This window comes from Perca fluviatilis, chromosome 11 (genome assembly GCF_010015445.1).
Source record: "Perca fluviatilis chromosome 11, GENO_Pfluv_1.0, whole genome shotgun sequence".
NCBI lineage: Eukaryota > Metazoa > Chordata > Actinopteri > Perciformes > Percidae > Perca > Perca fluviatilis.
In genome coordinates this window covers 14089214-14113423 of record NC_053122.1, presented here as the reverse complement: position 1 = coordinate 14113423, position 24210 = coordinate 14089214, and the positions used below count along the sequence as shown (strand labels likewise).

Genomic DNA, 24210 nt, shown 5'->3' with positions numbered 1-24210 from the left:
TATGCGCGAATGCGTGTACTTCTGCCAGTGTGTGTGTGTGTGTGTGGTGTTGTGTACACAACTATACACACACACAGCTCTCGTCCGGCAGTGGGGGATGGAGGACCCCAACACTGTTGTTTTCATTTGTAATCTGAGGGATGGAGTGAGGCCAGCAATGCATCAACACAACAACAAAAATTAAAAAGAAAAACTTTTTTTTTTTAACATGTGAACTCCTTTTACACCAAAGCACGAATCAAATATGACTGACATATTTTTGTAATGTAGAGTCTATAGAGAGCTTTTAAAAACAAGAATGTTGACATGTAAGTTGCAACAAAAAATGTATCATGCTCACTTTTATCTGCCGGAATGTCCCAGACAGTCTCGTGCACGCCCCGACACATGAGTCACCCCCCTCCTACTGGGTGCTGTCTCTTTGAGAAGCTTGTTGTTGCGCTGTCAGGACCCCCGACTGTTCCCCCATAATGCACCAGCACTTCTGCATGGCACCCCGTGGGGGCCAGTCTGAAGCCACTGGTTGAGGCTGCAGCCATTCACAAAGGTCAAGGCTGTAATACAGTAGGTACTGTGTGAGGGGGGGCTTGACCTGGATGTAGTAGCCCCCCTCTAGGTGGGGGGTCATTATGCCCCCACGTGCCTTGTAACAAGGATTGAAGCTGGCTCGCTCCCCTACACCTTTAACCCCGGCTGGAGGGGGGAAATTGAAATCAATACGGCCTATGATGAGGCGACTGGAGTGGGACGGGGGGGAGGGAAAAGAGAGAATGGGGGAGAGAGCGTTGGCTTGACGGATGGCTGGTTAAGGGGGGGGGGGGGCGATCAATTACCCTGATGGATTGCTTTTTGGGGATTTCAGAAATGAGACGGTTCTCTGCTCCTTTAAGACCAATTGTCCACTGAAGGAGAAGGAATGGAAGGGAGACTGGTCCACTGCAGTTTGCATAACATCCTGCAAGGCTGGAATATCAGTCACTTACATCTTTGTTGTAGTGAGAAGTGGCAACTGGTCCCTCCTCCTCTTCCCAAGCCTTTATTTTTCAAAAATGTTTAATCCCCCCCCCCCCCCCCAACCATCCCCCTCCACACATTCTCCCTCTAACGGATCCCCTCTCTCTACATTATTCTCTGTGCATTTTAATTTTTTTTTCTGTCACCGGGGGCCCAGTTTCCCCGCCCACTCTCCTCATTTTCGCCTCTAGAATAGTGGAGCCAAGAAATAGTTAATCTCTCCGGTGGCTGCTATGATTGGCCGCTGTATGCAGCCCTCAGCCTCCTTGAATGAGAAACAGGGGTAACCAGGCAACTTCAGAGCTGGAGAGAAGGGAGAGAGAGAAAAGAACATAGAGCTTTACGGGATCTTAGAATTGTGGAAGAATTTTGAACATGTAAAAAAGCGAGGCAATGTGATTTCACCTTGTGTGTCCGGGAAATGGAATTAACAAATGGATTTTCTTAAACACGCTCTCTCCCTCTCTTTCTCTCTCTCTCTCTCTCTCTCTCTCTCTCTCATTGGGGGGAAAAATAGAGCGCTCAAATGAAGGGGACACAGATCTGGATTAAAACGCATAAATGGGACACTCCAGAGAAGCATCCGCTAGGAAAAGGTGAGTATGCATCTCAGTTCTGAGCTTCTCTATTAACGGGAGTGTTTAAAACTGTGAAACTACAGAGCTGTTTAAGGATGCGAGGCAGCTCCGCGTCATGTCAAGATTTATGGATAGGATGGGTTGTCCGCTGAATTGAAATGGGTTGCGGAACAGTCCGCTGTGGATGACTGAGAAACAGTCGCATAGGTGATGAAAATGAAACAAATGAGATCAGAAATGAGCTCGCAAGGAAGATCATCGATGGTGCTTGGTAGATTTGAATGTGGAGTCCTTTAAAGCGCAAACGCCGGTCGCCTGTCAAATAACCCGCTGTCCCATTTGGAATTGCGCACAAATTAGAAATGGACATCTTGTTTTGAAATGATTTCGATTCATGACTTCCACACTTAGGCCTAGGTTATGTTGCTTCATAAGATGTCAAGTATCAGGAGAAGCTGTGCCCCCTCCCTCCACTAATATTCAAATGAAGAGATGTCCTGCTGCAACAGCAGTAAGTCATCTTCCAACGACTGCGTGTTAACCGGCTCTGATGCTGATTGAGTGAATGATGACGCATATGTTGATAAATGTATTGATCGTTGCACAGAAAGAAATAGAAAATGCTCAGCGGGCTACATTCGGGGATGAGTACCTGTGGAGGGATGGTTGGATGGGAGCGCGCAGCGCAGCGCACCGGTCTGACCGGCTGCGCCTGAGCCGGAATCTGCCTGAAATCAGTACATATACTGTAGGCCTGTAGAAGAGTGAGTCCTCCGGTCTTCATTCACGTTCATTGATCATTGTTTGGATAAAAACATCCTGCCAATTGTGAAAGCATCTATGGTGGTGGTGGTGGTGGTGTGTGTGTGTGTGTGTGTGTGTGTGTGTGTGTGTGTGGGGTGGGGGAGACGTCTAAAATGCGTCAGGGCGTGCAGTTGCGCCCACATTTGGATTTTCCCGATGAGAGATGGATGGATATTAGCCAATGATTTTCTCTTTTTTGCATAGAATACAGTTGGATTCATCTTCCATTCGTCTGTTATGTTTTTTGGTTCTATATGTAACCATGTTGGCGTTATGAAACTACTAGGAGCCAATCAGAACTGCAGCCATATATAAGTATTCATAATTATGACTAATTTGATCCTATTTCAGTGTTGTTTTCTTAATAAATATGAGAAATAAGAGTCATGCTTTGCGAAATACTTGTAAGATTAATCTTGGACCATTAAGTAATCTTCATGAGGGGCTACTAGTGGAGTGTTTAGCCCATAGAAATAGAGTGAGTGTAATACATTTAATTTCTATAGTTTAACAGGAGGGCAAAGAAGTGATAGTCCCCCTACTTTCACTTTCATCTATATATTTATGGCTATTTAAGACCACTCTTGCAGGACACGGCCCCCCTCATATTAATTAAGTATCTATTTGTTTTTAGCTCTTTGATTTTAGGTTGTTGTGTTGTAATTGTTGGAGCTTGTATTGCAAGACAAATTTCTGTGTACACGGACAATAAAGTGCTATCTAATCTAACCCCTTTCTTCTATGATTTTCAATGATTTGAACCTCTCAAACCCCCTTGGGTAAAGCTGAAAATATGCCAACATGACCAGTTCAAATGGACCATATGTCTGTCATGACGTTCTGTGTTTTCTGCTTGAGTGCTCGTGTAAGAGCATGCCTAGATGGAAAATGGCCTTGACTATTGCTGTGGAAAAGCAGTAAAACATAAAGCTGCTGGATGAAATAATGTGGTTCGCCTATCTTGTTGGCTCAAATGAACAAAAGTCGTGTTTATGTTGGGGCTCGGCACGATGTAAGCAAAGGTCAGCCTTAGCGTTTTGACATTGGTGCCAAAGTTCATCGGCGACTTCTGCCAATCGACCAAACTGCCTATAGTAATCTCCTTACAGAGGATGTTCTGCAACAGATCCTAAGCTGCACTCACTGGCTCGATTGTAGGACACGTGTTCACACGAACACGCACATACACACATACAGTACAGTTTCCAGTTGTCATCTCAAGACAGTTCTTTGCATCCCAGTGTGAGTTGTGGGGCTTAAGATGGAGCTGAACAAAACACTAGAGAGCATTAACTTCTCCAGTAAGAGCTTCTTTGTTGGGTCTCCCAGTGGAATCAAGACACTTAATTTAGCTCCTGACAGCAAACGCAGCGAGTGGATATGTGAGCTATATCTTATCCGATTATGACCATAATGCCTTTTCCCCTTTTGCAATTATTGTAAAATGGTGAAAGTGGTTTGGTTATTTATTTTTCATGTTATCTCAGCACAATTACAACAAAGCCGGGACACATTTTGTGCTGGTTGTTGTTTTGCACTCCTGAAATCCGTTGGGTTGTCTCGCCCATTTGCCTTAGCGTTACCTCTTGCCTTTTGTCTCGCTGAAAAGCCTGTGTGTGTTATCACATTTGTTTTTTCTCTTCATATTGCAGTGGCATTACCTCAACTTGAACTCCCTTAAGATTTCCCAAGTGCTCCAAGATAATGCATCTAACAAACACGGGTTACACTGACATCAATGTAGCGTTTCACCATTAGGCACACGATTGCCAGAGTGGCCTACATTTTTCATAAAAGTAGCTTTAATGAGCTTGCATGATTGTGTCTGAGTTCTCATTTTGCTGGTGGCCTTATCACATCAGGTATACTCATCATTAATGAAGACTTGGCCCCTGGCCGAGGCAGGTCAGAGGTGATCTCGGTTGCCTCAGTTGAACCAAAGGGGAAGATTGCGCAGATAGCGGTGCATGTGGGATGTTTGATGATGAACGTGCTCCATTGGGAGTGTAATCTACATGACAGGTGCATATGAAGTTGAGAGTGCAACGGGAGGGTGCTGACAACCATGTGTCAGAAGCAATGACTCAAACTACAAGCTGTAAAAGTAGAAGACAAAGTAACTCAGATCTCCCCCATGAGAAGTTTAAAGAAATAGTTTGACATTTTGGGAAATACTTTTATTTGCTTTCTTCCCAAGAGTTCGATAATAAGAGCCTTACAAAAACAGTTTGCTGTTTTATGGTGGTTATATGCCGGATTATTTCTTGGCTACTTCCTGGAGTCTCTGCTGGTTGCCTTGTAACTTGTCCTGGCCAATAAATAATCTGGCACATAACCCTGTAAAACAGTCGGTTTTTACACTTTAGTTTTTGATAAGATCAAACAAATTAAATATAAAGTGTTAATCAGTGAGCTTTAGAGGTGCTGCTAGGCAGATTTTGTTACCTTTTGAAGAGAGCTGGGCTAGGTGTTTTCCCCTGTTTCCAGATTTATGCTAAGCTAACCATCCGTTTGCTCCAGCTCCATATTTAGCGTAACATCGTGACAGTGGTATCAATGTTCTCATATAACAGTCAGCAATAAAGCGAATATCTCCCAACATATATTTTTTTACGCAAACATTCTCCAGGAGAATCATCCTGCGAGGAATAAAGTAGTTAGCGTGGACAGACCTCACACAGAGCAATGTAATGAAAACAGTGCTACTTATTACTCTCTCTCTCACTGTGCAACATGTTTAAATGAGCATCTCCTTTCCAATATCTTTTTTGCTGGACCTGTTTCAGTAATAAAATTGGAAAAAGATTGGAAAAACACTTTTAAAACTGAATAGAGCCCCTACAGATGAGACGATATTATCTCATACATTAAACTAACTTTTTTTTCTCACATTACAGTATAATCAGGCTGTAAATCGCAACTCTATTTCCGTTCACATCTGGCTATGAATTCATCACATTATTTCCCATATCAATTTAGACTTGCAAGTAAAATGGGACCATTCTATTTACAAAAGCATCAAACCCAATCAGGGTAAACTTCAGTTATTAGTAATAAATGATATGTTGAAATGAGAACAAACGATGAGAAAAGTGTAAGTTATCTGAGGAATTATAATAATTATTGCTATAGGCAGTCAAAGCTTAATGAATGTTTTCATCAATTCATATGCCCTTTAGTCAATTATAGATATATATGTAAATTCTGCAAAAACAGCAGTCAGGCACCACTGACTACAAGTGTTTTCCCCTATCGCACTGACCCTATTGAGCTTACAATGAGGCTGCGACCCCACCACTATAGAGAGTGTTACTGGAATCAAATGGGCCAGTGAATTGCCAGCCCATCACACAATTATTTCCATTGTGTGGAGCCGGGTAGCTAGTAATCCTTGTGCCTTGACCTGTAACATCTGGTGATGGAGTGAAGTGTTCAGTGGGAAGCCGGCAGTGTCGGCCTGCCTCTCATGTTCAGCCGGAGCAGCCGTCACTGCCCACTTCACTTCCAGAGGACTGGGTATCTTCAATGCATCAATGACACCAGCCATCACAAGGGACATGTAGCATGCCAAACCAGTGATTCATTAGGACTCAATTAGCTGGGAGGCATGGGGCGCCCCGCCATATGCCTCGCGGTTCTGCGGCAATCTGTACCCACTCTCTACTACTGTACTCTCAACTGTCTTTGGCACTGTACAGTCTGCACATGTGTGTTTTGCATCAGTGCTGTACAGTACCAGCACAGGGTGGCAGTCTGCTCCTTTTCACAGAGCTGTCTTCTTTGTACTATTAAAACAAGTCAGTGGTGGAGATTTAGCAGCTCTGTCTCTAGCCACCCAGCTTCCAAAGTGGAAATGAGTCACAATGACCTTCAGCTCAACTCATGTTGCGCCAATTGGCTCCGTATGAAATGTTCATCCATCTACTGAAGTATGAGGCTGTGGAGCTCCAGATACTGTAAATCTTAGGAGGTAAGAAAACCCCCGCTCAATATTGACTTCGCCTCGCTTGCCAAGAGGCGGCGTGTGCTGCCGACAAGATCTATCCGCCCTCAAATCTAGTTTGTCTTCTTATCTGTGCCAAGGTAAAGGACCCCCCTTACCCCATCCTCCGGGCCCCCACCACCTAATCAAACTCTTCTACAACCCAAAATGAATGAAATTAGAGCAGAGAGCAGTCTCAAAGAGAAGAAGGGCAATTAACACGCCAAGCTCCAGATATGTGATGTGATGTGATATGATCTGGCATATACACACTCTGCCCATATGTGTAAACTGGAATATGATATGGATGTGGTAATGGACATTTACACATTTCTTCAAAGGTCAATATTGCTCATTTGCTATCAAGAACTTTGAAGAACATGGACCTATACAGAGGGCTGTTGACCTCCTTAACCTGCATTGTTATATTAGAAGGTGGAGAATAAGCAAAAAATAAATAAATAAAACTTAAATTTCATACCTCCAACCTGCATTATCGCTATAGCTATCTACCAAAAGCTAACAGGTCAAGTGCATTTGTATAGTCCATAATAGGATGGCTTGGCTGGTCATCCCAAATCCTATTTAATTGGATAAATGTAATGTCTATCTGCTACGAGTGCAGGATGAGTCATCAAAAACATTGAACCGTTAAACAGGAAGCTAAAAGGAAAAACAAAAAATCACATATGTGTCATGTACAGAGATAATTAACGCAGGGACATAGGATAAAAACCTACATGAAACTGAAGCTAAATAAACTAATTCTGAAGAATGATAATTATTTTAGCAACTTTTCAAAGCAATCCACAATTTACTTTTTTTTTACTTTTTATATATTAATATTGAATTTTCAAAAAATATATATGTTACTGCAAAAATGCTGGATGCCTCTATAATTTAATTATGGCCAGGGAGATATCTCATATCAGCTGATGACAACATGCCTGGCAGACAACAATTGAATTGTTAATATCTGCCTGATACATTATGTAAAGGCCTGATATCCATGGCCTATATTTGACTAAATATATGCATTAACCTAGGATTGGTTCATGTTTATATTTTGCCAATAGCAGCAAAAACTACAGATGTCATAAAGCAAACGATCAACCAAAAAAAAAGCTGTTTTTCAATTTGGGTCAGTTTCAATTCAGTGTGAGTTGTTTTGAGGGTGTGACTTCAAGAAATGAAAAAGAAGCAAAGCATGTTTTTGCAAATTAAAAGCGTAACTTTTCAATAATGCCAGGAGTGCGAGAGGAGCCAAAGAAAGGAAATTGAGTCAAGTTGGAGCAGCTCTGCCCCAGTTGTAGGCACGTGAGCCACCCAACTGCACTCCTCCAGCGTTTTCACCGCATTACCCAGAAATGCTACATTTGTGTGACCCAATTTATCAGCCTCTCCTCCCCATTCATCTGCTCTCACAGATGCACTACAGGAGGCTCCATAAGCAGCAGAGCATTCATCACCTCAGAGTAGTGAGGTCCTTCCGGTTTCATCCCGTCGGCCCCTTCTACAACCCTATTCCCCACAGGCGGGACAGCGGCTCCATATGTGGCTGATGAATATAATAGTGTGGCGGGCTGGCTGCAGCAGGCACTACAGTAGCTGAGATGCATTTGTGCGTGCACTATGTGTTTGTGTGCTATAAAATATGTAATCAAATATAAGCTTAGCAGGGTTTTTCTTCCACTGACAGTCCATTTAAATATTGTATCTGCCACATCTCCTTACTGCAGTGCTTTTTCAAACCCCTGGAGGTAATTGAGATGTTTAGTTCAGCCTAGAGGAGCTATCAGACTCAATTCTCATGTGATTTCATATCGCCTGATTCATGTTTTTCTTATTGAGCACAGCGCATTCCCCCTGTTTGGATCATTTACAGTTGTGAGTGATCAAACATTAAATGACATCAAAAGTTTCTGTAATGAAACTTTTAAAAGAGGTGTTGATTTAATTTCACGGTCATTTTGGAGGCTGACGACAGTCTTTGTGGTGTTTCTGAATATTTAGTCTTCAGTTATTGATCCAAAAGAAAGAAAGTCCTGACGGAGTAATGCAAAACAATTTAACAGTACCACACACTGCAGCCTCCAAAATAACTATACAGTTGAATCAACACCTCATAAACTTTATGGTGGTAGGATTTATTGCAGGACTGCATTGTATTATATTAGACATCCTTAGTTTTAACTTTGTGTACCATATAAACTGGCAACTGAGCGTATAATAAATTGGATTAAGCCGGTTGTCTGTTGGCATCACTTTCATGTGGCCAACATGGAACATGAAGGTGAAGGAAGCAGAACAGTCCATTATTTTTGACTATTTAATGCATCTTCCAGTTAGTTTAGTAGCATTTGCTGAAATCCCAACAACATCCTCTGGATACTCACACCTAAAGCCATCTCACCTGTCTCCTAAACATGATGTTCATATACTTCTAATTGGACACAGCAGATACATTTTGAGAGAAAATTCATGACACCATTTTGTTTAATAAACATAATAAGGAAACATTTACAACACGTTTTAATGACTGCATTTACCAAATCAGATCTGTAATAAGTCTGAAAAATATTCATGAACTGCGTTATGTTTAGGCTCTCAAAACTTGAACTTGATTAAGTTAAGGGAAATATTGTGAGAGTAGTTAAATATTGAATTAATTTGCAGCACAAGACACCATGGCCTTTCTCTAACCTTGACCAAAGTGCTTTAGTTTGCTAACACAACTTGTGTGCGCTACAAAACCATGACACTTCCTTTGGAAAAACGTTGCCACTGAACATAATCCAGGCAGCCCTCATAACGTATTCAACAAAACTAATTAGTAAATGTAATTTCTAGGAGACAGACCTGCTCATCCACTCGCTGATCATTTTTGTTAATTAGGAGAGCAGCAACACCTGTTAAATACGACTTGTCTAGAAAAATAAATCAAACAGAAGAAATAATAATCCTTGAGCAGGACTGGATTAACCTGTTAGGGGGAGCCCGTGGCAAAAATAAGCTCTTGTTGAGCATTTCACTTTTGTTCAGGAATATTCACCATAAGCACAATAAAAACTGAAATAATGAAGTCCATACAACTAGATTTCTCCCTGTTATTTCAGTTTATATTATTGTACATTGTCACACTGTGAACCTGGATCCTTCAGGTCCCCTGAAGGTCTGGGGCCCTCCTGCAGTTGCTTGCTTTGACCGAAAATCCAGCCTGAGTCATAACCAACTCTAAAGGAAGCTGACCCTATTAGATTGACCTTAATGGAAAAAACATTGTACATTTCTAGATATGATTTGCTAATGCATCATTATTATCCTTCATTTGTTCATATTATTATTAGCCAAAGGGTGGCAGAAGACCATATTTAACTCAGTGCCAATCAACTGCTGACATTGGATTTTTTTCAAAATGTCTGCCCAGGCTGAGTAATTGCAGTTGCTCTAATTTGTAACTTCGTACCTTTTTTTTTTAATTAAATGGAAATCTCTGTTGTAGTGATGCCTGCAGGGAAGAAATTCTGTAGTTTGGATGTGAAGCTGCGCTGAGCGACAAGCATCTGGCACAGCAACAGCGGTCAGCATGACGTCTTCTGAACGAGACCCTTTAGATCGCTTCTCATCAGAGCGTCACAGTTGGAGGCTACCCTTATGTTTTGCTCTAATCAGCCATCCACAGTCATATTCAAAAGGCTTCACTCAGGCTTGTACCGGGCCTATGCTCTGAGTTTATACAAAACAACAGGAGCGACCGAGGAAGCAGCGCCTCAGAGAGACAACAGTGACACTGCTTGTGTGTGTACGCGATCTGTGCGAGATCTTGACCTTGCGATGCCATTGCAATGAGAGGCAGTCGAATATTTCACTTATCATTAGCAGCATGATTAGTTGCCAATGGGCTGTGCCTGGCACGGTTTAATCCTCCCAGTCTCAGGAGTGCGATAACATATGAGATGACAACAGTTTCACACCCGGTTTCACGCCTCCCGTGGTTCCATACGTCGCAGCAGCCTAATCACTCATGAGAGATTAATGAGAGACGTTGAGGTGTGGTGGGAGATTCACTAATTACACCCGCACATACTGTGTTGTAGTCAGGGGAATATAGAGTTTGTGTGTGTGTGTGTGTGTGTGTGTGTGTGTGTGTGTGTGTGTGTGTGTGTGTGTGTGTGTGTGTGTGTGTGTGTGTGTGTGTGTGTGTGTGTGTGTGTGTGTGTGTGTGTGTATGTGAGAGCTTCTTTTAAAGTACAGTGTTACGAGCTACCTGTTACTTCGCACTGGGAGAAGTTGAGCTTCAACAAAGGTGCCCTCAAGAGAAAAGAAGAAAGTACGTTGTGGATATGATGATGTCTACAGTACAGCTGCAAAACCAAAATCACATCACAGCAAAATACCTCTAATTGGGATGTTAACAAAAGTTGCAGTTTAATTCATTTGGAGAATTGTTTTTGTATATCTGTGCTTTGTAGAGCTCCTACAGCTGCCTGTAAGAAATTATTAGAGTCATGAAAGTACACCAAATTAACCCATCTGCGTTATCACAGCAAGAAGTGTTACACGTGCTAACTCTCCTTTGTTTTTAACGTCAGTCACTCCTATATTTTCTCTCAGGCATATTTCAGTGTGAAAGGAATACCAAACCAGATGTGGAGTTTTCATAGGGGAAGAAAAGATAGATCGGGGATTATATTTCCCTTAGGATTTGGGAGAGACCAAAAAAGCTAAAAGAAGTTTTTTTCAATATTTACTAAATTGCAAATTAGAAATTATGGCAAGTGTGTTAACCAAAGTCCTGTTTATAAAACACCCAGCCAATTGCTACTTACTCTATAGTTTATTGTCGGTGAGTAAATGAGCCGGGCACTGGTGGCAGCTTTAAGCAACCCAAGGGGAAGCTGAAATAAAATATAAATCTGGGGAGAAAAAAAACTCAAAAGCCCCTCCCCTGCTGTACTAAAAGCCTACCCTACCTTTATCAAAAGGAAAAAATACATACCCCTTCAATCTTTTCAAACCCCATCTCTAATCATTTTACAGTCCCTTAGTAGGCTCAGAATGACAACAGCAATTAGGAACTTGAATCTGAAGTTTGTCTTTCGTTAGTCCAAAATGTCACACTACTTATTCATTTACATTAAGTGAAACTACTCCTCAACATTATGTCTGTGAGGCTTGTCACATCATGACAACATCAATAAGAGAGTGTGACAGTAAGTAGAAAAACAAAAAGGTTCCTGTTTTGAGGTGGCTGTCCAGTGCTTTTCTTCAGCTTCATTAATGCGGTCTCCCAGACTGCAGGTAATGTTTTTGTGCTCAGCGGTTTTGATCACGGCAACTTTTATCTCAGCTACACTGGATCTCTGTTGTGTTTGATAGTCATATTGTCTTTCCACAGTGCTGCTAAATCCCATTTGTGTCTTTTGAGACATGAATACAGTCAGGACAACAAACACAAAAACACAAAAACAGTTATTCACAGTCTAGTTTCATAAAGAGGCTGCTTGTGTATCTTAATTATATCCATGACCCATGTGCAATTAAAGAGGACACCTTTTGGCTATTTATTTAGTTCAAAGGGAACACAGAGGGAGGGGAAAAAACCCTAATTGTCTCATTAATTACGCTCTGCATGAAATAATGACCAAACCAAGGTGTCCACAGTTCTTTTGTAACTCACAAAAGAAGGCAGGGGATGGGGGTGGCAGCAAAATACAACATGCTTCACCCTCTTTTCACAAATAGGCATTATGTTGGAAGAGAGGGAGACAAAGAAAAAGAGGGCAGGGGAGAACAGGGGTGGGAGGGAGAGAAAAAAAGAGAAAATGAAAGAGTGGGAAAAAAAGGCTGTGGAGATTAAAAATGATAAATACAGAGCAAATCGCAAAGAGAGACAGAAGGAGAAAAGATTGGCTGTGAGGTAACATGGTGTCTGTCCAGGCCTTCTGGAGCCTGCCCAGCTCTCTCTCCCACCGAACGTGGTAAATAGCCTGTTACACACTGTTCAGACACTGAGACACAGCACAACAACAAACCAAATCAACAGTGAATTAAAGACTCCTCGGGGAAGCCACTGAGTAACATCAGAGGAGGTGTTTTGGAGAGACACATCAACCAATTAACTGTTCTGAGAGGAGTCCAGGAGTCTCACGCCAGCTACGTTTCCAGACCCCGCTGTATGCGGTGGGTGGAATTCGATGAATAAATAGAGGAAATGTATCTTGTTTTCATGCTATTGTTTACTCTCACCATAGGGAGCTAGTGACACTTTATTAGCCTGAATATGTCTGTTATAGAGACAGAAGCAGCCTAAGAAATGCAAACTTTCAAAATGAACCCCATTAATATTTGCATCTTGAGACCTCTGCTGTGCGAGCGCATGTGTATTTGTTCATTTATGTCATGTCTCAGACTTAAAGAGTCACTCACTCATACACGCACGCACGCACGCACACACACACACACACACACACATCATCTCCTCGTTCTTCTTCCATCTAAATTGGGCCCAGTTATCGTGCAGCTGAGCTGGTAAAAAGGATAATGCAGGGGCACTTCAGAGGGCAGTTCCTCACTGTTTAGCTGTGCCCGGCCATGTTGGAGCCACGCCTAACTGGGTGCACAGCTTCCAACACGTATTTATTTTACCAGCTGTAGCCATTGAACCCGATGCGATGAGACCTCTCTTTTCCTCAGAAAGTAAATGAGAGTGCTTCAAACTGAAACTGAATTTTTTTTGTATGTATTCTCCCCCACCCCTCCGCTCGCACACTTGACTGTTCCATCGTCAGAGGCCCTCCATCTTGTCAGAATGAGGTGAACTAATGGGCCGTGGCTGAACAGCCTGAGCTCAGAGGCTATCAGTTCCCCCTGGAAGGCCAGGAAGGCAGAGGAGGAGGAGAAGAAGAAGAAGAAAGGAGAGGTCTTCTTAGGCTGCAATATACAGTATCAGCTTTCCCACAGATAAATCCTTGCAGAAACCAAAAGGAATGGTCAAGTTTATAATACGATGTCTATACAGAGTAGATGTCCCCGTTTCTTCTGCTTCCAATTTATGTAAATTTTATTGAGATCTTTGCTAGCTAAACTAAAGCTTGGTAATTTATACTCAATGCCATGGAATTTGGTACATTTATGTCCTCCTCAGGATGAATTTGAGTCACTACGTAGTACGTTGGAGAGTTCCTCTAGCATTCCTCTAATTGTTCATCTAGCGCCAACATCAAATTTAAATGTTCGTAATACTTTAGTTTAACAGGATTTGGTCTTAAACCAATGACATTACCATTAGCCTCAGCTGCACTTTGTGTTTAATGCCAAATAGCAAATGTTAGCAAGCTAACACTTTGAAAATAAGATGGTGAACTTGGTAAACATTATACCTGCTTACAGCAACATCAGCATGTTAGCATTGTCAACATGCTCAGGTTAGCATGTTCATGTTAGCATTTAATTCAAAGCACCGCTGTACCTCACAGAGCTGCCAGCATGGTAGACCCTCACTCTTGTTACTGACATATTTTCCTTCATGACTTTATGTAAGATGATTAACCCACTAATTTATATAGTCAGAAGGGTTGATAGATTTCAGCGTTACCCCCAAAGATCCATGGCAGTTAACCACTCGCTAGTCAGTTTTTAATTAGTCCAAAAAAATCAAATTAACATTTTCTTAGATTCAAGGGCTATTGGACACAACCTTATTGTTGATTGTGAGAGCTGATGTAGAATAGAATAAAATGTCCGGCCCTGGAAAAATAAACACAACAGTACCGATTGAAGGCTTTAGGTATAGAGGATATAGCAGTAGTTGCCATAGGTGACACAAGGTAACACAGCAGGGCTATTCAGGGGAGCTTTGCTCGGCCAGGTTGTGACAGTTGTGTCCCAATCCATAAGCCGGGGGGCATTTTGTAACAAAGATGACCAGCGCGAGGTGCCAAAGCCGGTCTGTCGAACAAACGTTCCACAAGCCCCGGGCCATGCCAGCCTTGGCTAGGAAGAGACGGAGATGGTCCGGGGGACAGGGGCCTCCCCGCTCCTCAGCAGTCACATGCAAACTGGAGAGCACCGACTGGGCCTTCCGCCGGGACCATAGTGAATGGAGGTGTAATTGGCCATAGCCAGTGATAGATGGCTGTTCAACCTTTGTTACTCATCGGTGGCAGGATGCAGGGAAGCTTGTCTCACAATATGAGGTTGATTGTGCAGTCTATTAAACACCGGTCTCAGGAGGAATAGTGACTTACAAGAATGCTGGAGCTTAAAAAGAATCTCAAGAATGATCTGATGTCAAAATCAACGCGTGTTCAGTGATTGCCCATTATAGTTCTGAGACGGTAAACATGACTGATCACACTTAATTAATCACTTTCATCCATAGAGGCAACTAGGAAGATAGAACTCAATATAATTGTTGGAAATTACAACCCTTTGTCCCTCTGCAACATAAATCTAGATTATAGTTTTATTTCATTGCAACCAAATTATCACATCAAGCAAATTCCCAATTGTATGAATGTGCATTAATTACATAATTATGAAGAACTGAAAGCAAACACTCCACTCTATAGATTATTTTTAATTATGAAGCAAATTTACAATGTGACTGGTAGAGTGTACATCAACTCGATGTTTATTGGCATCTTTCTGATAAACTGATCAAAACAACGAAGAAAGACAGTTTTTTTTTTCTTCATGAAAAAGATTCAGATCGCATCTCATCCCAAAACACGGAAGCTGCATGAAAAGATATATGTACCTGCATGTTGCCCACAGGGTCTGTATCACCTTTTGTTAAGGTATATCCTGAAAACCCAATGGCTTGCATGATTGATATGCTGAATGTTAAGGAAGAGAGAGTTGCCATACATCACATCGCATGCCTGTTTTTGTTCAATAATGCGGTTACGGGGTAAAGAGTCTGACGCAAGCAGGAAACAAACATCTCAAGTGGTGATTTGTGAAATGCAGGCAGAGAGAGACAAAGACAGCGCCGGGTTGATGGAAGGAAATAAAGAAATGCAAGCAGAAATGAAACAGACTTCCCTCAAGGAAGTTTTCCTTTACACTTGAGAGAGGTAGTACTAAAATGAACAAATTAATAAATAAAGGGTGGCTTTTGTCAAGGGCTTTTGACATCCGTAACAGTTCAGAGTAGCTAGAGAAACCAGTGATGCTCGTTAACCCTGACCCAAATCATAAGAGACACTGGGAGCTGTTAAAACACAGAGCAGATTGGGGAGTCTGGGTGACCTAGATAGCATTGGTTTTGACAAGCAGCCGTACATCACATTAAATCGCTCTTCCGTCTAATACAATGAGGCATATCTCCGTCGTTGGTAATGAAAATTACATTCTGATAAGGTTCTTTGTGACATGGAAAATACCTCTCCCATCGCTGGCACTCAAAGGCTCTGTCTGAGACATACTTATGGGAAGATTGCCCCTTCGCCTGGACCTGGGTGACATTATCTCCCTCATAAGCACACATGAGTGGTAACACAAGAGCTAGCCAGCCATGCACAAGGAGAACCGGTGGTGATGAGGCTACCGCAATGACCTGTTGTTAAAGCTTTAGTGCGTAACTTTTTAATATTAATGAACGTCTGTTACACTCAAGCCATTGCCAAATGAGTTGCTACAAAGCTAATTAAGACTAGATCCGCTCCACACATCTCTCTCTGTATTTCTCAGTATGGCTATGTTCAGAAGATTGTGTCGTCCGGTGACTTTCCTGCGCAGAACCTCGAGTGAAGATAATTACCTCTTCTGAAGAGTCCGTCATGTTTTTTTAATCCTCCGTGTCCTCCTTGCATACTAGCAACTGCGTGGAGAAGGGGATGGGGGAGCGTGCGTGATCACGGAAGCCTGTATCATATGGACGCGCCGACAGTGTTGTTGTCATTACTTAGAATTGCTCATGGGGGAGACAGAAACTACGCACTATAGCTTTAAAGGAAATGAAATGTGGGAGGGTTGAAGGACTTGTCTGCAGGAGGAGAATGAGAATGTAGAGAGACTATTTCATAGATCAATTTGTGTTAAGCATACATACATACAGGAATGCACAAAGCTAACCATCTGTATGTTGAAAAAAATGTTTGCCTAACCCAAATTGTAAAAAAAAAAAAAAATCCACTTAATATCCAGCCATGTAGCCCAATTTGTGACCTCAGCACTCCATACGTTACTCTACGTGACTTCTGCAACAGTGGATACCTGAAGCGCAATACCTGAAATTATTGTATTCAAATGGTAATTTGGCACTGAGAAAACATTTTACTTTGGTCAGACAAACACCTGTGGGGTCACAAAAGTAGCTTTGAAGACACAGGCGTGTTCTGGATAAATGGTATAATACTAACATTTAGATTCTTCTCCTAAGATTTGCTCAGGTAACGCTAAGTGACCAAAACACCAGATTTAGTGGTGAGATCAGAAATGTGGCTACTAGCCATGCAGGTAGTTTCAGTTTTATGTTCCCAGGTTTTGAGATATCTGTCTCTGAGATTTTTGCCACCACCACAATACAGTGGAGGTGAATGGATATCCATGTTTTACATTTAAAAGAATTCAACAGCATCTCTATCCAGTTACTGTGGATAATCCACAAGCCTCACTGTGATATAACCTATGAATAGCTTTCTTAGGAACTATTGTTTGATAGAAAGTAGTTCCAGTGAAAACTGCTCACATTGAGGTCTGTGGATTATCCAGATTTAAGGGGGACACTGTTTCTGGAGCATTGTCTCAACCTGGGCAAAAAAAGAACAAACATGAGAGGATATGCTTCATGCAATTTGGGTGACCCTTTAACAAGTCATCTTTTTTTGTCATTTCCAGGAAGAGTATCAAAATAAAATGACTTTACATTCAAAATTACACTCAGATCACAGTCACATTCTCACCACTCACACAGACTCACAATGTCAAACAGGATAATGTGTGCCCGGTGCTCGATGTGCAGCAGCTCTTTTCAGGCTGGGGTAGGCTGAAGGCCTTCTTTCTCCAACAATGGCCCATCACCATGCCAACAGAAGCGGTGCCAGCCGTGGTGCCAGCTTGGCACGGAACCCGTGTTAGCAGTAGATGATTCAAGGGCATTAAAGCACAATGTGGGGGGTTCCAGTTTATAGATGGCTGTGCCAGAATTTTGAAACAGCCTGTCATTCAACGCTCTCTGCTACTTCCCCTCCTCTCGTGCCGTTGGTCGGAGCTGTGAGCATTAACAATCCATCTTCTGAAAATTTGCATCGCATGCACAGAAGCACCAGTTATGCTTTAATGTTCTATATTTACTCACAAGCTGTACATAAAACAAGAGTGTCAAATATTTTGCCACAGGTCTCCTCCAAGGGTGGGCACTGAACAGCATGCATTTGCTGCGCTCTAATTAAGGATTGATGATCCAGAAGAGATAATAACATCTTTGTTGATTTGTTAAATTGGTGCCTGCCATTTCATTTTTTAAATTAATGTTGTAATGAGTGATCAAGGGGCATATTTATTTTTTATTTTGAACCGCTTCCAGCTTAACATTAACTGTCATCCCTGTCTCCTCACCTTGCAGTGCTCGGAACAAGTGACTGTGATGGGCTGTCGGGCTGCATCTGAAGTACTCTACCAAAGAATAATATCCACTCCTGACCTACTCTGAAGAACAATATTTGATTCGATCAATGTTACAGTCTCCCCCGGAGGGAATTACTCCTGAGTAATAGGTGGACCCTCAGAAAAGAGCAACAGTAGACCATGTGATACTTGACCTTCAAAGAGAGAACTCGGGTACACTCCAGGAGATGTCAAATCTGAGTTGAGGCTGCTCTCGAGAGGAACACCCAGCTCATAATTCAATCATCTTTTCATGTGTTGCTCAGCAATACTCAAACATCATGGGCCATCAGTGACGGAGCGTAGTTATCAATGCTGGATCTTCATTTATTGAGGAGTACCGGACATCTCATCATGGATTTGAATGAGATTTTCTTCACCAAAGTGCAACTGTAAGAAAGACTGGAGTGTGGGGGAACCGGACACTGGGGGTTGGGAGGATTAGCTAGTGGGCTGCTAACCCATGGTGGATCTGCTGTGAGCAGGATAAGGGACTCAGCAGTGGAGGATGTCAGCGGAGGCCGAGCTCCAGCCGGGTGTCAAAACCAGCCAGCGAAGGGAGTCCAGGAGGATCAAAGGTACGTGAGATGCTAAAAAACAAACCAATCTGCCACGGTAATGCATTAGTACAACAATTCTGTAATTCTGGAATGTAGCTGCATGTAAAAAACTACTTTCTCGAAGAGAAAGTACACGAAAGCAGCAGAAGCAAGTAGAAAAGGGGGTCAGGACAAAATGGAAAAGTGGCAGCTTTCTCATGTTTGGCAGACAGTGAACTTGACTTTAAGTCATGTTTGGATGGAGTTAAATAATGCTGGACTACATGGAGAGAAGCTTCACTTAGTCAAGCCCACCGAGGGTGCCCTGTCTCATCCCAGGTATCCAGATGTAGTAACAGCTATTCCGTGTAGCCCCAGGGTTTGGTAGCACCATGATTTAGGTGTCATGGACAGGGTAATTCACACCCTGTCGCCGTGATGAACAGCATAAGTGATGTAATAGGACGAGGCATTCTCCGAAACTTCACTGGGAGATTGAAATGGGATTGAATTGGCTGAAAGGAGGAAAGAAGAAGGGCTAGAGAGCTAGAAAGAATGAGATCCATAGGGAGTGGGAAGGAAGTGAGCAAGAAGAGGATGCTTTCTCGTTTGCCCTCCATCTCTCCATCCTTTTTTTCTCATTTCTCAATCCATGAATAAAGCCACTTCAGCTAGTCCAGTCAATCTGGCTTCTGCGGGCTCGCTGTAACAAGGCCGTAGGGCCAGGTCCTCTGTGGCTGTTTCACTAGCCCTGTCTTGCTCAGATAAATGGACAGGCTGGAGGAGGGCCCATTGATTTGAGTTAAGTGGAGGGGGGAGAGCAGAGCGCTGGGCTATTATACACGTGGCCATGTGGCTCATAGGAGGAGGCTATCAGCCCCTGACTTTACCATGTTAATCACATGTGCTGCGGGAACCATTGTCACAATCAGCAATGATGCTATTTAGATCCATATAAATGGAAATGGGGCAACATAAATGCATGCAGACTGTTAGGCAGAAAGCTAGCGGTGTTTGTGAGAGGGCTGGGACCAGGTGAAGGACACTGCTTAGGATCATCTTGTTGGCATGTATTTAGATACACCACTGTTTATATGCATATGGATTGGAAGCAACAGAAGGACTTTGTGTGATTTAAAGGATAAGGTTGCCATTATTTTATATTTTCAATATGTCCTGTTAAAAAGACCAACACCAACCATAAATCTGTAAATCTGTTTCTCTCTGTTGCACTCAAGCCCATTCACTCCATTCATTTTTTTTTAAGGGTCATAAATATCTATATTTTAAATGCTAAATTTCCTTAAAGGTGCTCTAAGTGATGTGACGCGTTTTTTAGGCTACAACATTTTTTGTCACATACAGCAAACATCTCCTCACTATCCACTAGCTGCCTGTCCCCTGAATACACTGTAAAAAAAACACGGTCTCTGAAGACAGCTCAGGCTCCACAAATACGAGCAGTCTTCTCGCCAGCCAAGAAAGCTAATTTTACAAAAGTATTTTAAGTGTGTAGTAATAGAAAATGATTGATGATTGATAAATGACACATATGCGGGACATTTCTTTGCCATCCTAGGAAACGCAAATTTGCCCCCGGGGTCAGCTTGCATCGCTTTAAAAGTCCTGTTCGCACAGTGAAGCTGCAGGGTTTGTATGAACCCTGGAGGGTGTATACCACTGTACCACTGGCTAGCTAACAGCTAAAATGAAGATACAACACTTAAATAAAAAAAAAAAAAAAAAAAAAAAACTGTGGAGTTACTGGAAGGCATGTTCCTCATCTTTTGGTGGAGGCTAGCCACCCACACCTCTAGCCCCTGAGCCAAGCCAACACGTACTTGACCCATCTCTTCCCAAATGATGTCGTAAGTAGCCTGTTACCGGGATTAGTAACTGTTTTTTCATTGTAAACTTTGATCCCTAATGCTATTTGTTAGTGAAAAATTTAATTACATTATTGTAATATGTTTCCAGTAAGTACGTTATTGCCCAATTCAGTTTTTTGTTGTCTACACAGATGCTTTTTAGCAGGATACATCTATTGTTGGTTTTTGTCTTTCTATGGAATTTCTTAATAATAAGGACAATCTAGAATATGTCCATGATATTTTCCTTATCATGTCATGGGCATGCTGCTTATTTTGTTTGCTTATTTAGTCATAATTCACTTAAATAACATATTCCAGAGGACAACAGAACATTTAGGGTGATACTGGAAATACTAGCTACATTGTGTTTTGTTTTAGGGATGTCATTCCTTTTTAAAAACTGTTTGGAGAAATCTAATCTCACAGCAGCAAACTCTGACTGCCATGGTACAGCCAAAGCTCCCATCTATCCATCAACAGAATTGCTTTACATCCGTGGCTTTGCTCTATCTCCATAGCAACTGTTGCTCTCCCACTGTAATCTGTGCGCAAAAATAAGGATTCATTTTTAAAAAGAGAGACCAGGAATAGAGGACAGAAAGACATTGAGAGAGGAGGAGAAGGACGGAATCGCCAGCAAACACAGAGGAAAGACAGAGGAAGGCAAAGAAAATGAAATCAGCAGTCACCTCTCATACTGGATGTATGACATTGGAAAGATTGTAAGAGGCAATACAAATAGTAACCATTTCCCCCTATTCAAACACTATGTCCTACATTTGACCAAATAATTTGCTGGTACGCTTATCTGACTGTTAATCCCACTGCTTCACCATAAGTGTGATAACAGCATTATTGTGGAGCCCCAATGGCTAAAGAATGATCTCGCCCATCACCGCCCAGCACACATCAATACCTGTGTGTATCTCTACAGCGATTCAATGGTCTGTCCACTGCATTGACGATGTGCACAATGCCCCTCATTAATTCTGTAACTGCTTTAACGATCATTCAATAAACCAAAACCTTGCTCCGTTCTTTAATGCCAAAGTTGGTGGAGGAATTTTGACATCAGTGTTGGGTTGGATGAGGGAATGTGTGCTGCTGTAAATGTTTGTAAGTGTGTATCTGTGTGTTTGCTGAGGCTTATGGAAGTTATTTTGTGCACATGGGGGAGGCAGATGGCAGGGACAGATTTGCCTTCCTCAGACATCCATTCTCTTTACTGCTGCTTAAAGGCATCAGCCCCCTGCGCTCATAGGACATACCTAGTGTTTTCATTTTAGGGACGTAACATTTCCTGTGCAGAGTGCACAAAATAATGGTTAAGATTGTATATCGCATGTAGGTGAACACATGACTGAGTAGGCATCGCCATACACTCTCATTATAGCTCAATGCATTGCGTGTGTGGCCTTGTTGCAGACAGGGATATTGACAAGAGGAGACAGGCAGACACATATACACACTCAGAAAGGTTCAAAGGTTAAGCTGCCTCGATGCCCAGATCCCCAACAAAAAGTTTAATGTTGCCAAGTCTTTATATCTGGAGGGGCACTTCTGACTCTCCATCTGTTGCCATCTGTCCCTTCACTGTCCCCATTCTAGTGTGGCAAGGAGGAGGATGCAACACTGTGATCAGAGACAAACCCTGAAACAGTACGGAGCAGGAGGAACAGTAATTGTTCTCTCCATGGTGCTGGTGCTGGGCCTGTGTGTCAGGTGGGTGATAGTAGCGTTTGATTTGAGGCCCTCGGATTTCCTGGTTGTTAAATCTTTGCTACATTTCTGAAGATTTGTCTATTTTATGGCATTTGTTATATCGTTGGAAAATGAGGGCAACAGGGAGAAGGATGTGACAAAGGTCCCAGACTGGATTCTGACCTAGGACGCATGCATCTCTCAGACCACCAGGACTCCCAAATGGCAGGCATGTTGTCCCATGTGTAGGATACACTTAGACGCAGACTATGCTTTAGGCAGCCCTCTGTCAGACAAATTATGAGCATCAGGCTTATGGGCCAGAAATATTGTGATGACCATTCAACCTTGGGTAATTGTAAAGCCAGAAAGCCAGAGGAATATGTGTCACCCTCCCTCACACACACCTTCACCTCATTCTCTCTTCTCCTTTCTTACAGTGTGTAACAACATGAAACAGCATGCCTCGCAGCTCTTTAGTTTTCAAATACAGCGCACTCGCTCGCCTCAATCTGAACCCAGAGCACGTATCGTACGAGGTATGCCACTGTGTCAAGACTCTTATTTGGTATGCAAGGCCTACTTTTTCTGAGGATCTGTGCATAAACCTCTAAATCTCTCCTGAAGTGTTATTAGGGGAAATGGCACGCTGTATGTAAAGAAACAAAATGGCACAGAACATCTGGTGAAAGCTCATCTGAGAGAGCTGCACTGAATTGGACCAATCGTGTTTAAAATGCAACTGGAGCAGCATGCATTTTACATTACATTACATTAGTGTATGAGTCAGTAAAATCTGGATGGAATACATAATACTGTATGAATAGGCTCCAGTCATTGTATGAGGGATGGTTTGAATAAGGTACAGCAATCATTATCGTAGGAGTCCGCCCTCACTTGTATCTTTCCTGCAGGCTTTAAGCAACAGCATATACAAAGCAATGTATACTTGTCTTTTTAGTGAGTCTGTCATCAAAGCAGGAATGTTAATTTCTCTACATGGCTTCTGTGTGCATGCAAGGCTGCATCTGGTTATTGTTTAAAGAGACACAGAGTGGCTGACTGGCTGTATATCACACTCATTATCCTCTGGCTTAGAAAGAAGTCTGAATTAAACCCAGATTTTACATTCACTTACTTAGAGACTTTAATGACTATACCATTGTCAAGCCCCCCCCCCCCCACCCCCCTTTAGAGAATTGTGCCCTCGTGAATTAGGGTGTGCATAGCCAAGACAAGTGCATTTTTTTCCCTCCATTTGGGTTTTCTTTGGAAATTGCAGGAATATGTTGTATCTTGAGTTGCGATGATGTGAAGATGTGTGGAGGAGGAAATTCGCTTGACACTGTACTTGATCATAAAGGTTTTATTAAATCAAGTTTTCAGCATCAATAACGAGTCCTGCAGAAGTACAAAGCCAATGAACATACTCTGCCTCTTGCTCTAAAAACCATAGCTTATATTGGGTATGTTTAGGTAACATGTTAGATAACATAGGAACATGCAAGTTCACGCCACTGAGAGTTTAATCATTAAACCACTGCACTGCTACACTTTCTCATGAGGACTAAGCTTATTTGAGCTTTATACAGACTTTAAACTTATAGGGCCAGATACCACAAATGGAAGAAGAAATTCCATTTGTTCTAGTGTAGATGTAGCATGGATGGCACTACTGTGTGTTTCTGAGTTTGTAATACGGTCTTTCATTGTAGCCTGACAGTCTCTGTTAGGGATATTAAACCTTGTGCTCTTCTTGCACACAGCTTAGCCAGTCATTTCAATGTGCTGTTAACTGATGTACTGTACGGGCTCGTGACCTAGAATTGAGTGAGCATGGAGCCTGAAAACTGTTTAATTCTCATAGGTGATGGTGACCTTGATTTTGAAATCCTGCTATCTTGTAGTATAAATGCGGCTGTGAGACAGTGTTTTGCGGCTGACAAAAACCCTGCACAGGTTATGAGGGGATGGTTAATACATTGTAGACGCACGAGACAGCGCTTGAGGCTCGCACCCTCATAGCCTAATCAAAACAGTACGACGGCAGAGACACAATGAGAAAGGTGTCAGTGTCAAGGTGGTGTCAGGGCAGCTACAGAGATTGA

General features: G+C 42.3%; 1 protein-coding gene across 1 annotated transcript in view; it reads left to right on the top strand.

Moving 5' to 3' along the window:
• The first annotated feature begins 1302 nt into the window (after positions 1–1302).
• Positions 1303–24210, top strand: part of LOC120568588 (complement component C8 beta chain-like) — a 55622-nt gene continuing 32714 nt past the window's right edge. Inside the window, exons 1-2 of the mRNA XM_039816192.1 lie at positions 1303–1610; positions 17951–18569. Of these exons, the coding sequence (XP_039672126.1) occupies positions 18500–18569 (70 nt within the window). The 5' untranslated portion in view covers positions 1303–1610; positions 17951–18499. The remainder of the gene's footprint in view (positions 1611–17950; positions 18570–24210) is intronic.